The sequence below is a fragment of the Chlorocebus sabaeus genome, chromosome 12 (assembly GCF_047675955.1).
Source record: "Chlorocebus sabaeus isolate Y175 chromosome 12, mChlSab1.0.hap1, whole genome shotgun sequence".
In the NCBI taxonomy this organism is placed as follows: Eukaryota; Metazoa; Chordata; class Mammalia; order Primates; family Cercopithecidae; genus Chlorocebus; species Chlorocebus sabaeus.
The window spans coordinates 114,096,355-114,108,879 of NC_132915.1; the positions used below are offsets into that span (position 1 = coordinate 114,096,355).

The 12,525-nt window shown below is 49.0% G+C and overlaps 1 protein-coding gene across 9 annotated transcripts in view; it reads left to right on the forward strand.

The window, feature by feature from the left end:
- EHMT1 (euchromatic histone lysine methyltransferase 1) overlaps positions 1-12,525 on the forward strand; it is a 224,485-nt gene that overhangs the window by 144,715 nt on the left and 67,245 nt on the right. For all 9 annotated transcript variants that reach the window (XM_073022135.1, XM_073022141.1, XM_073022138.1 and 6 more), the window contains 2 exons: positions 3,119-3,250; positions 7,281-7,426. In XM_073022135.1, coding sequence (XP_072878236.1) covers positions 3,119-3,250; positions 7,281-7,426 — 278 coding nt within the window. The remainder of the gene's footprint in view (positions 1-3,118; positions 3,251-7,280; positions 7,427-12,525) is intronic.

The following is a 12,525-nucleotide window of genomic DNA, read 5'->3' on the forward strand; positions in this document are numbered from 1 at the left end:
GGCTTAGGGTGCCAAGGGCCGTTTTTGTTTTCAGCTTAACCGAGGTACACTTGGCATACAATAAAATGTACAGAAGTAAATTACATAATTTGACAAGTTTTAATGCGTTTATGACCTTGAATCCGTCACCACAGTTAGACGATCAGTGCCATGAGCGCCTCTGTCACCCCGGGTCCCTCCTGCCCCTTGAAAACCTGGCCCCTTCCCTGCCCCCAGGCAGCCCCTGGTCTGCTCTGCTTCTGCTTATTGGTTAGTGTCTTGTAGAATTTTATGTAGATGGTGCTGTGCAGCTGTTTTTCATCTGGCTTCTCTGAGTATAATTGTTTTGAGTTGCCGGGCTGTCGAATGGCCAGGAGTTTGTTCCTGTCCATTGCTGAGAAGTGTCCCATTGTGTGGCTGCCCCACAGTCTATCTGTCCATTCATCTGTCCATGGGCTTTGGGCTCTTTCCAGCCTTGAGCTGCTAGAAATTGAGCAGCTGTGAACATTTGTGTGCAAGTCTTTTTGAACAGGTGCTTTCCTAGATCTTGGTTAGATACCTGGGAGTGGAATGGCTGAGTAGAGTGGTGTGTGTTCAGCTCTTCAGGAAGCTGCCAGGCTGTTTTCCAAGCACTCGTCCTGTTTTAGGTCCCCATAACACACAAGCATTCCAGTTCCCCTCTGTCTGCACCAGCACTTGTTAGGGTTAGTCTTTTTAATTTCAGTGGATCTATAGGTGTGCATTGGTGTTTTACTGTAGTTTCAATGCTGTTATCTAATGAGTAATGAGATTGTACATTTTAGCCTTCATTTATTTTGTTCGAAACGTGTCTGTTCACATCTTTTGCTCACTTTTAAAATCTGGTTGTTTTTCTTCTCATTGGGTTAAAAGAGCTTTTTAAATATTCTGGACACAAGTCTTCTATCAGGTGGATGCTTTGTGTGTATTTGTACCTAGTCTGTGACCTGCCTTTTCATTTTCTTAATGCTATATTTAGAAGAGCAAAAGTTGTTAAGATTTTCTTGAAGTCCAAATTATGAGTTATTTTACATTGTGATTCATACTTTTGTGCTCTAAGAAATCTTTGACAGACCCAGGTCACAGAGGTTTTGTCCCATGTTTTCTTCTCGGCATCTGACAAGTTCATTTTGCACTAATGTTTGAGTGAGCTGTGGTGCAGGCCCCTTCTTGGCAGTGGATGTGCGGTTGCCATAGGCACTGCTGCTCGAGTTGACTTTTCTCCCGCTGTTGACATTCAGTGTGTGGGCTGTTCCTGGACGTTCCAGTCTGTTTCATTTGTTTATTTGTTGATCCTTATACCAGTGTCACCGAGTGGCAGCACTTTGTTGTTCTTCACAGTGATTTTGGCTAATCTGGATTCCCCAGCGTAGAATAGGTCTGTTAACTGGATGTTGGGGAGGCAGTCGTCCCCTGAAACGGAGAAGGTTGTGGGAGGCCTGGGGCATGAGGCAGTCACCGTGGAGGCTCCTGGCGTTTGAGGGTGGAGGACGTGTGAGCCCCCTGGGAGCTGCGTGTGGTCCTTCAGTTACGTTTCTCTTCACCTCAGTTTATTGATTCAGATCATAACACCAGATGTGGCTTTTACTGTTGGCCAACAAAAGCATTTTAGAGCCAAGGCTGAAAGTTGTTTTGGGTTAGAGATTTCATCTTTGTCATCTTGGCTGTAATGTGCAAAGTGTGTGCTTTTAAATATTCACAGAGGAGTTTGAATTTTATTTCTTTATGAGTTTTTAAAAAATTTTCTTTTCGTTTAAAACCATACAAAGTGTCCTCCTGTTCTTCAAGTTGATGATGGTGATTTCTCAAAGGCGGTTGACTTTTCCTGTCTGTCTAAGATCTAGGTGGAGCATGTGGCTTGAATGAAAAGACTGGTTACCGGCCGGGCGCGGTGGCTCAAGCCTGTAATCCCAGCACTTTGGGAGGCCAAGATGGGCGGATCACAAGGTCAGGAGATTGAGACCATCCTGGCTAACCCGGTGAAACCCCGTCTCTACTAAAAATTACAAAAAACTAGCCGGGCGAGGTGGCGGGCGCCTGTAGTCCCAGCTACTCGGGAGGCTGAGGCAGGAGAATGGCGTAAACTTGGGAGGCGGAGCTTGCAGTGAGCTGAGATCCGGCCACTGCACTCCAGCCTGGGCAACAGAGCGAGACTCTGTCTCAAAAAAAAAAAAAAAAAAAGACTGGTTACCATACCTCTCTGTACTAGTGTTCATTTATTTCCAGTCAATGAAATAAGATTGGTGACTATTCCCTAGGAGCTTGGCCGCGAAATGTGACCATCTGCCCTTGGTCGGAGTTGGATATTACCTGGTATAGGTATACACTTTCACAGGCCTCCTCAGTGAAATGCCCTTGTGATTGCAAACACCCAATTTTGTGTATCTTTCTCCGGCCCTCTTGGAAAGTGTGGACAGACTGGCCTGGCCACCACTCGTGTGTCCTTGAGGGCAGGGGAGCCCACGGAAGTGTTTGCACTCCCCACTGCCCTCGCTGCCAGCCTAGGGGCACTGGTCCCTCTCACAGTACCCTGCTCCCTGGCACCTTCTGTGGGTGTCATGAGCCTCCCGTGTCTACTGGGGTCGACACTGATCCTTTCCGGGGGCCTCCCTGCACGTCAGCCAGGACACCTGGGTGGGCAGTGCTTTCTCTTGGACACAGATTTGCCTGCAACATGGCACCTTGGGCCATCTCTTTAGCTACTTTACCTCTGATCTTTCAAATCTGCAAGTTAGGTGTTTCTGTTTTATGTAAAAATAATCCACAACATGTGACTGCCATGTTTTATCTGTTTCTTTGATCATTCGATAGCTTTTATGTAGTTGGGATAGTTACAGAGAAAGATGTACCGACATGTTGGTGCCTTTGTTTTTGTCTATACAGCTTCTCTCCTCCCCCATGAATATTATGTCTAAAAGGGGGAATCAACACAATAATATGCAAGAGAGAAAATGATAGTGAAACTGGAATGGCCTAAACAATAGTGGGTTTCAGCTTGTGGTTTTGAATGGATTAATTAGAAGTAGTCCATTTCCTGGGGCCCCAGCCTTGCTGCCCTGTGCGTGGGTGGGTGCGGCCGCCTGGGTGCATGGTGTCTGATGTGTGTGCTTTTCATACCTAGGTGCTGAGTCGTATAAGTCATCTTCAGGAAGCGGTGAGCAGACAGCACCAGGAGACAGCACAGGGTACATGGAAGTTTCTCTGGACTCCCTGGATCTCCGCGTCAAAGGAATTCTGTCTTCACAAGCAGAAGGTGAATGTGGTGGTGTAACTGAGACCGGGCACCATCTTGGTCCTTTATCTTCGGGGCTCCTTCCTCTGTATTAGCACGATGCCCCCTGGTGGACACTAGTAGAAGATCGGGTTAACGGCATCACTTCCAGTTGAGGTGTAGACAGGACGGGGTGCGTCTGCTGTGTCCCAGTGTGCAAGTGAAAAACCAGAAATTACGGAAACCCTCTAAGAGTAAACTGGCAAAGCCCAAGCAAGGCCCAGCGTGGTGGTCGTCTCCCTCCACAGGTCAGGCGTGCTCCGTGGAGGATTGCCCATGGCCAGACACCTTTCCTCCCCGGTGGCCTCTCAGGACACACAAGGATGTACTGTTGAATAAGGTGTCTCTGATTGGCTGAAATATGTCCTTGGTCAGTGTTGAGCTGAGAGCTCTGACACATATTCTGTCATAGAATATTTGTATTTAGCGTATTTTTGTACCTCGAAATCACAGGTGAATCAACGGCTTCTGTTAGGAGTTGTTGTGCCAGAAGTTGTCAGTTCTCACACTTTCTATCAGTTGTTTTCTCTTTTTAAGCCACTTAGAAACCTTATATGAGTGAAAAGTAGCTAATAGCTATTTGATTATCTGGGAAGATTTATTTGAAGCATGATGTGGAGGAAATGGAAATCTTATATTATTTACATTCCACACAGATCTTGCTGGTGTGGCATTGCAGACTACTGTGAGGGGTTTAATGGGCCATTTAAAAATGACAGATAACTAGCTTTTTAGGGTTTTGAACACTGAGGGTGGTTTGAGTCACCTATGTAACTCACCTAGAAAATCCCATCTTTAGCTTAAGGTAGAAATCTTAGGCTTGTCCGTCATGGAGACGATGGTATTTTTTCCTCTTCTTTGTGCCAAATGGAGCAGAAACCCCCCTCAAGTATCACCAAGTCCTTCGCATGGTCGTCCCACGCTTGCTTTCTCGACAGTGTGACGCTGAGTGTCCCAGCTCTAAACTTGCTTTTAGATTCGGGGGTCTCAGGAAGTTACTTGGTTTTAAGTAGTAAATAGTATTTTATTTTATCAAATCGCCTCCTGCTATGGTGGCCTTGGGCCTGCTGAGTGGCAGGAGACAGGGAGCTGGTACATGAGGGCTCTTCCAGCTGTCAGTGTACACCTGCTGTCTCCGGTAAGGTCGCGGGAAGATAGCTATAAAGGAAGGATGGTGCCGAGCATCAGGTCCAGAAGGGCGAGAGCCAACGCGGAGCCAGAGGAGAAACGGCAACAAGTAGGGGCTCCTCGGCTTGTGTGACGTTTTATAAACTGACCTCCCAAAATTGATTTGCCTGTTTTATCAGCACCGATTGGTTAGTCAGCGATTGGCCTGTTCAGTCGTGCTTTCGATGTAGACTATCAGTGCGTAGAAGAGACAGGCAGTGGTGCCCACTGTGCTGATGCTGGCCGTGTGGCCCGGGACCCCAGAGGGAGGCGCTGATCAAGGGGTGCTGGACAGGATCTGGGGCTCTGGGAGACCTGGGTGGTGTGCGTCTCAGATGGGATAGGCGCGATCGGCCTGTGGAGTGTGCTGAGTGGGTAAGTGGGGGCAGTTGATGCCTCTGGTTGTGGTTCAGGGGGTCTAGGCTTGAGCCTTGGGCCAAGGAGAATGTGAAGAGCAGAAGTCCTCTCCATATGCATTTGTCTCTCTCCCTGTTGCCTTGCTCTTGGGCCTGCCTTGTTGAGGCTGAATGGCTATGTCACCCAGCAGCGACAGGAGGCAGAGGGTCTGAGCCTGGGAGAGGCCAGGAGCCGGTAACCATGGCAACATGGCCTCGGGCAGGAGAGCCAGAGCTTGGTGGAGGTTGATTGCTTGAGGGACCGAAACACTCCACCTGCATGGAGTTGTCTGGGCCACAGCATCGTTATCCAAGCATGTGGGCCCTGGGTTCTCACCTGTCTCACTGCAGCCTCTAGGCAGCTGTCGGCTGGCACTGTGGTAGGACAGTTATCTCAGAGCTTTGTGAGGTTTGTGTCCGTTTTCTCCTTTTAAAAACCTAGTTGCTAAGCAGGATCATCTCAGAGGCCCGCCCAGCTTTAAACTTGTAGTGATTCTATTTCAAGTTTCACCTCATCGTTTTCCCGGTCTGTAGGGGTACGGGTGATCCGGAGGCGAGGCTGGGATCTCGGGCAGCACATGATTAGGAAGCACCTCTGTGCCGGAGTCGGTGCCTCCTGCACAGAGAGTCCTTGATGGCAGCATGGGCTGTTCACATGCTTATTGGCTCTTTGCAGAGATTTGGATTCTCTCCTGGCCATGACCAGTATCAGATTCCAAATGGGCTGGAGACAAACAGAAGCGACTGTGGGTGACTCAGCGTGGGTGTTGTCAAAAGATGCACTAAGGCGCAGTGCAGCTCTTAAAGGGTTTCCTTGAGCAGCGATTCATGAACCGGGCAGCTCCAAACCAGAAGCACGTTGGGAGCTGCACTGAGGAAACACAAGGGGAAGGATTTTTCAGGTGAACATGGAAGTAAAGCCAGGAAAACACCCAACTGGTTCATGACACAGTTTCCTCGTTTGTTCTGTCCCTGCTGGAAAGTCCCTAGTTCTGGAGATTCGTTGGCTGCTTCTGGATGGTGGAGCTTAAGTTTTCTTTTTCTTTACTGTAGGCATTTGCAAGAAGTAGCCCACAAGATCCTTTGTTTTCAAATCAAGCAAGGCCAAGATGGCCTCCTTGGCTCAACTGGTTTTGTCTGTTCAAGGATTCTTTAGTCCTGGTCTCCATTTTAATTGACTTTAACACTATATTTTTAGATGTGAAAACAAGAGTTTTTTTTAAATTTTATTTTTATTTTTTGAGACAGATCCTCCCTCTGTCACCAGGCTGGAGTGCAGTGGCAGGATCTCGGCTCACTGCAACCTCTGACTCCCTGGTTCAAGTGATTCTCCTACCTCAGCCTCCCAAGTAGCAGGGATTACAGGCACGTGCCCCACGCCCAGCTAGTTTTTTTTTTTTTTTTTTTAGTAGAGACGGGGTTTCACCATGTTGTCCGGAGGGTCTCCATCTCCTGACCTCGTGATCCGCCTGCCTTGGCCTCCCAAAGTGCTGGGATTACAGGTGTGAGCCACTGCACCCAGCCAAGAGTTAATTATTTTTAATTAAGAGAGGCAATAGTGAGTATTTGAGACACTGATTCACCTTCTATTTCTGCTTTGACTGTTTAACAAGAAAGAAAATGTGAAACGCAATCTTGCTTTCTTTGGGAGCAGCACCCACTGTAGCTACTTGCCAAGCTTGAGGGTCTTCCTGGCGGCTGCCCTCCACCCCTGCCCCTGCCGCTCAACAGCCTTGGCCGTGCTGGTCTCTCCCACCCTGGGCTGGGGGCAGGGTGTGGGTGGCACCAGCCCTGGCTGTGTTGGGATGGGCCCAAGGCCGCCTGCCTGACCACAGCTCTTCTGCAGCCTTCCCTGTGGACGATGCCGTCATTGTCAGCCACATGTTGAGCTCTAATTCTCCTCTAGTTTCTTCCCTTGTTTTCCCTGGTGCTTTCCTCTTTCAGGCTAATAAATGGGCTCTTTGGACTATTGTAGTAGGTGAGTGGAATTCTAGATGATAGACAAACCGTTATTAAAACCTTCCAAACTGATTTTGTGTGTGTGTGTGGTTGCCATTCTAAAACCAAGTAGGAAAACAAGGTCTTAAAGGGCAGTGAATGCTCTTTTGTTTGAAAAACAAAAGATTTAGGAGCTACTGCCAGAGGTACCAGCCTCTGGCTTTGGAACTTGTGTCCTGGGTCCTGAGAACCTGAGAACACAGGTTAATAGGTGCCTCTTGAGACCCTGGCAGGGGGTTTGTTAGCTGGGGAGGCACAGGCCACTCCTTCATGGTGCCCAGGTGGTGGCCATCCCCGCCCCGTGCAGGGCTGTTTGTGCCTCGGTAATTAACCGCATTGCTTTCATTTCCTGGTGTGTGAGATCACTGTTGAGACTCCATAACCGATCACTTTCTAGGTGATTCTTTTGAGGTCAGGATTGCATGAGCTGACATGTGTCTGTGTGACGTTAGGGTTGGCCAACGGTCCAGATGTGCTGGAGACAGACGGCCTCCAGGAAGTGCCTCTCTGCAGCTGCCGGATGGAAACACCGAGGAGCCGAGAGATCTCCACTCTGGCCAACAACCAGTGCATGGCTACCGAGAGCGTGGACCACGAAGTAAGCATGTTTGTTTTCGTTTAAAGCAGCTACGAGAAGTGAGTGAGAAAGCCCGGCCCAGCAGTGGCCCCCGACAGCCCCCCGAGGGAGTTGTGCTGCACGGCCAGGGAGGGAGCCTGAGTGGGTTCTGCACAAAACCAATCGAGCAGATCCCAACAGTGAAATCGCGGCAGATGATGAAACACAGGTCTTAAAAAGGAGGATTGTGTAGACAAGTTCTTTGAATGAAAATGGCCTGTTGTGTTTGTCTTTTATGATCATGATTTTGACAAGGTTTCTCCTACCTTGCTATAAACAAAGTGAGTAGATTGAGGCAGGAGAGTCACACCAAGGGGGGCCTGGAACTGCCCAGAACTGTGGTTCCCTGCAGGGTAGGCCCCACAAGGGCTGGGCCTCGGCCACCTCTCTCCTTTCACCGGGGATCACAGACTCAGAGGGTTCAACACGCCCCATCTCTGCTACCTGTGGGACAGGAGAGGGGGAACGGGCAGAGCACAGACGGAATTAATGTTTTCTGAGAATTTCTCCAGTTCTTTTTAACAAGATTTCTTTCAGCCCTTAGAGCCTCGTGACCATGGCTGGCCATGGTGAGGGTCCAAGCAGGAGGCTTGTTGGCACCAGGCCGAGAGGCACCACATGCAGTGACACTGCTCGGGTGTCTAGCTGCCCCGGGTTTGCATTTGTTGTGGCCGAAGTCAGCACGTGGCCATTAGTGTTGTCTGCTTCCTGAGGGGTGTGTCAGGCTGTCGCTTCAGTGAGTTTCCTGGTCTTACTGGCCAGCGGATCCATCTTCAACTCGACTGTTGAGTCGTAGCTGCACGTTGTAGAAATAAGTGAGCTATGAACAGGACAACCATTCACATAGTAATGCTGGGCATTATTCCTAGCCTTTTGCGTAGGGAGCTCCTCCAGGTCTTACGGCAGCCTGTGCAGCATCGGCCATCGCCCAGGTGGTACAGGTGCGGCCTGTGAGAGAGGCCAAGTGGTGGCTCCAGACTCAGCGGCCTGCTGTGGGGAAGGCAGGAATGGGAGCCTCCTTCCAAAGGTCAGGCCCGACCGCTGTGTCAGGGAGCACCCGGGGGGAGCGGGCCAAGCCCTGGAACAGGCCAGTCAGTTTCGCTCACGGCCCTTACCCTGGTGCCTATTTGCGTAGCCGGGGTTTCTGATTCAGCAGGTCTGGCCTGGCTGGGATTTTGCTTTTCTAAAGCGTTCCCCATTTTTCCTGATGCTTCTGGTCCAGGGACCACACTTTGAGAACCACTGGGTCTCCTCCTCCTCTTCTCCATAGGTGTTAGGCAGGGTGCAGTGGAGGCAGGCCCCGTTTGACACGTGCTTCCCTGTGGCTTCACTGTCTGTATCTCCACATTTCCAGTGCACGTGTGTTTACTCAGACTTCGACACTGGTGTTGCTTCTGTCTCACCCCAGCCTGGCTAGGCGCCATCTGCTTCAGCACCTCTCGTCTGTGGCACGTGTGCCCAGCGGGCTCCCCATGCGACAGCTTTTCCCAGCTCTGAGTGTTCATGTCACTCGCTGCATGTCCCGCCACACTCGGCCCCTCCGCAGAGCCCCTCGCTTGTTTTAAAAGAACTTTCCATAGTGAGAAGTGAGGGTGCAGTTAGCTCGGAATCCTCAAGTCAGCCTCCTCTGTCACCAGCGTTCTCCCCTCCACCCTCCTGTCTTGGATTTGAACTACTTACTATTTTAAAGCAAACCCCATTTTACTACTGAATAGCGCAGTATGTTTTTATTGACATCAGAAAGGGACCATTGTTCTCACGTAACAGCAGGGCTTTTTCACATGTGACAAAAATAACAGTTTCCTGTTATTATTTAGTGCCTAGTCCACGGTCAAAGGTCTGTTGACAAAATGCCTGTTACTTTTTTTTTCTCTTTCTAATTGGATCCAAACTGGTTCCACTCATTAAATCAATCTGCTGCAATGTCTCTTAAGTCTTTTGTGTTTCTTTTACCCAGAACATTCTCTCTGTTCCCCAACTTCTTCCCATTTGCCACGCTGTCGGCTGAAAGAATCTGGATTCCAGATTCTGGACTTACCTCATAACCTTCTTGTATTGTTTAAGTCATTTGCCTTAGTTCCTATAGCCTGAAAGTTAGATCCAAAGAACTGGTTTACATTCAAGCACCTAAGATTTTTATTTTATGACTTAATTCTGGCGAGAATGCTGTGGAAGTTCGTGTGCTGGGAGTGGTGCTGAGAAGGCTCTGGGTGTCTGAGGCGGCTGCCTGTCCGCTGGAAGGCTGCACCGTCCTTGGTGACCACTGCCTGCATCCATTGTTTCATTCAAAGTTGCAAAATGGTGATTTTGCTGTTCTGTCATTCCTCCTGCAAGTGCAGGCTGGAATTCTTTGGTACGGAAGAACTTCCCCACATCTGCTAGGGCTGGTTGGTATGTCTGAAACAAGCTTCAGCCAGGATTGGCAGAATCAATAGCTCCTCGTCTTTGCAGAGTAATGAATGGGCACTCTCACAGCCTCTGGTGGTATCCAGAGGGCTTGATTTTGCTTCTCTCTGCCCCTCTCCACCTCCCTTTCTCCCTTAGCGTTCTTAAGAACTCATGGTCTTCCCTGTATTCAGTGTGCAGTAAGCTTTTTTTTTTTGGTTTAAAATTAAACAGATCCCTTGGGCTCTGACTTATTTTTTGGATAGAAAACTCAAAATAATTAAATTAAATTAAATTAAGCGTAGATCCTGAAGACCATACAAAACACACATTGGGCTGAACAAACCTACTTCAGCTGAGCTCTGGTAAACACTGCCAAGGTGGAGAAGGGAGTCTGACCCTGGCCCCCCCGCCCCCCTCCGCCCCTCCCCCTTCCCCCCTCTACCCCTTCCCCCTCTACCCCTTCCCCCTCCACCCCTCCCCCGGCCTGCCCCTGCTAGGGTTCTTCCCCGGCAGCCCCGCCCAGTGGCCTCTGTCCCGATTCCCACAGCGCCCACTTCTGGGGGCAGGTTCACCCTTTCGGTTTGTAGCTTCACCTGCAGCACCACTGCCCATCTGTCCTTCAATTTCTGTATTGTTCCCCTTTTTTTTCTTGCAATATTATCTGTTGAACAACCCAGGCCGTTGGAAGCTTCGAGGCTCCCATCATTTGGTTTCTGTGAATCCCACACATAGGCTGCAATTCAGCAGGTTCCTCTGTGTTTCTTGCAAAACCTGCCAAAGCCGGGTGCAGTGACTCATGTCTGTAAAATGGGAGGTTGAGGCAGAAGGATTGCTTGAGCCCAGGAGTTCAAGACCAGCCTGGGCAACATGACGAAACCCCATCTCTTAAAAAAAATTAAACAGTCTTACAAGTTTGGCCCCTTTGTAAGATGGAGTGTGGGGTGGGTTTAGCTCAAAATGAAGAGCCATGCTGCCTGGCTGTCTCACTTTCTCTGACGTTGGCAGCAGCTGATGCTTAACACCTGCATTTGTTGTTTATTCATTGGAGGTTTCAAAATGGTGCTGATTTTATCATTTATTATTCATTGTTCACTGGAATGGTTTTATAGAGAGACACGTCTCAGGCCAGGCACGGTGGCTTATGCCTGTCATGTCAGCAGTTGGGGAGGCCGAAGCGGGCCAATCGCTTGAGCTCAGGAGTTTGAGACCATTGTGGCCAACATGGGGAAACAGCATCTCTACTGAAAATAGAAAAATTAGCCACTTGTGGTAGTGGCGCCTATAGTCCCTGCTACTTGGGAGGCTGAGGCAGGAGAATTGCTTGAGCCTGGGAGGCGACAGCTGCACTGAGCCTCAGTCGTGCCACTGTTCTCCAACCTGGGCGACAGACGGAGACCCTGTCACAAAAACAAAAAAAAACAGAAACTACTTGTTTTGTTTCAAAGGCTGTGCTGTCTGACAATTAACATCGCTACTCAGCTTTCTTTTGATTAATGTTTGCATGGTACATCATTTTCTGCCCTCTTTCTTTTAGTCTGTCTCTGTCTTTAAATTTAAAGTGGTTTTCTTGTAGACAGCATGTAGTTGGATTTACTCTTTTAATAAAGAAAAATTTTACTTTAATTTTCAAGACCGGGTCTCACTTGGACACCCAGGCTGGAATGCAGTGACTGTCATTGCAGCCTCCACCTTTGGGACTCAGGTGATTCTCCCAGCTGAGCCTCCCGAGTGGCTGGGACTACAGGCATGCAACACCACACCCAGCTAATTTTTTGTATTTTTATTTTGTTGAGATGGTGTCTCACTGTGTTCCACAGGCTGGTCTCAAACGCCTGGGTTCAAGCTATCCACCTGCCTTGGCCTCCCACAATGCTGGGATTGTGAGTGTGAGCCACCATGCCCAGCCTACTTTTATTTTCTAGAGACAGTGTCCCACCCTGTTGCCCAGGCTGGAGTGCAGTGGTGCAGGTGCAGCCAGAGCTCAGTGCAGATTCACATGCCTGCACTCAAGCGATCCTCCTGCCTCAGCCTCTTGAGTAGCTGGGATTGGAGATACCACCATGCCTGGTGGTTTTGCTCTTTTATCTAATATAGTCATGTACTGCGTAACAGTGTTCAGCCAACAATGGACTGTATCTTTGAAGGTGGTCTGATAAGGTTACAGTACAGGTTGAGTATCACTTACTCAAAATGCTTGGGACCAAAAGTGTTTTGGATTTTGGAATATTTGCATTATACTTAACAGTTGTGCATCCAAATTCAAAAATCTGATAGCTGGGCCTGGTGGTTCATGCCTGTGATCCCAGCACTTTGGGAGGCTAAGGTGGGTGGATCGCTTGAGGTCAGGAGTTCAAAACCAGCCTGGCCAGCATTGGGAAATCCCGTCTCTACCAAAAATACAAAAATTAGCGGGGTGTGGTGGCGGGAGCTTGTAATCCCAGCTACTTGGGAGGCTGAGACAAGAGAATTGCTTGAACCCGGGAGATGGAGACTGCAGTGGGCCAAGATCTCACCACTGCACTCCAGCCTGGGCGACAGAGCAAGACTCCATCTCAAAAAAAAAAAAAAAAGTTGATATCCAAAATGCCTCAATGAACATTTCTGTTGAACGTCATATTGGCCCTCAGAAAATTTTGGATTTTGGAACATTTTGGATTTCAGATGTTTGGATTTGGGATGTTCAACCTGTTCTG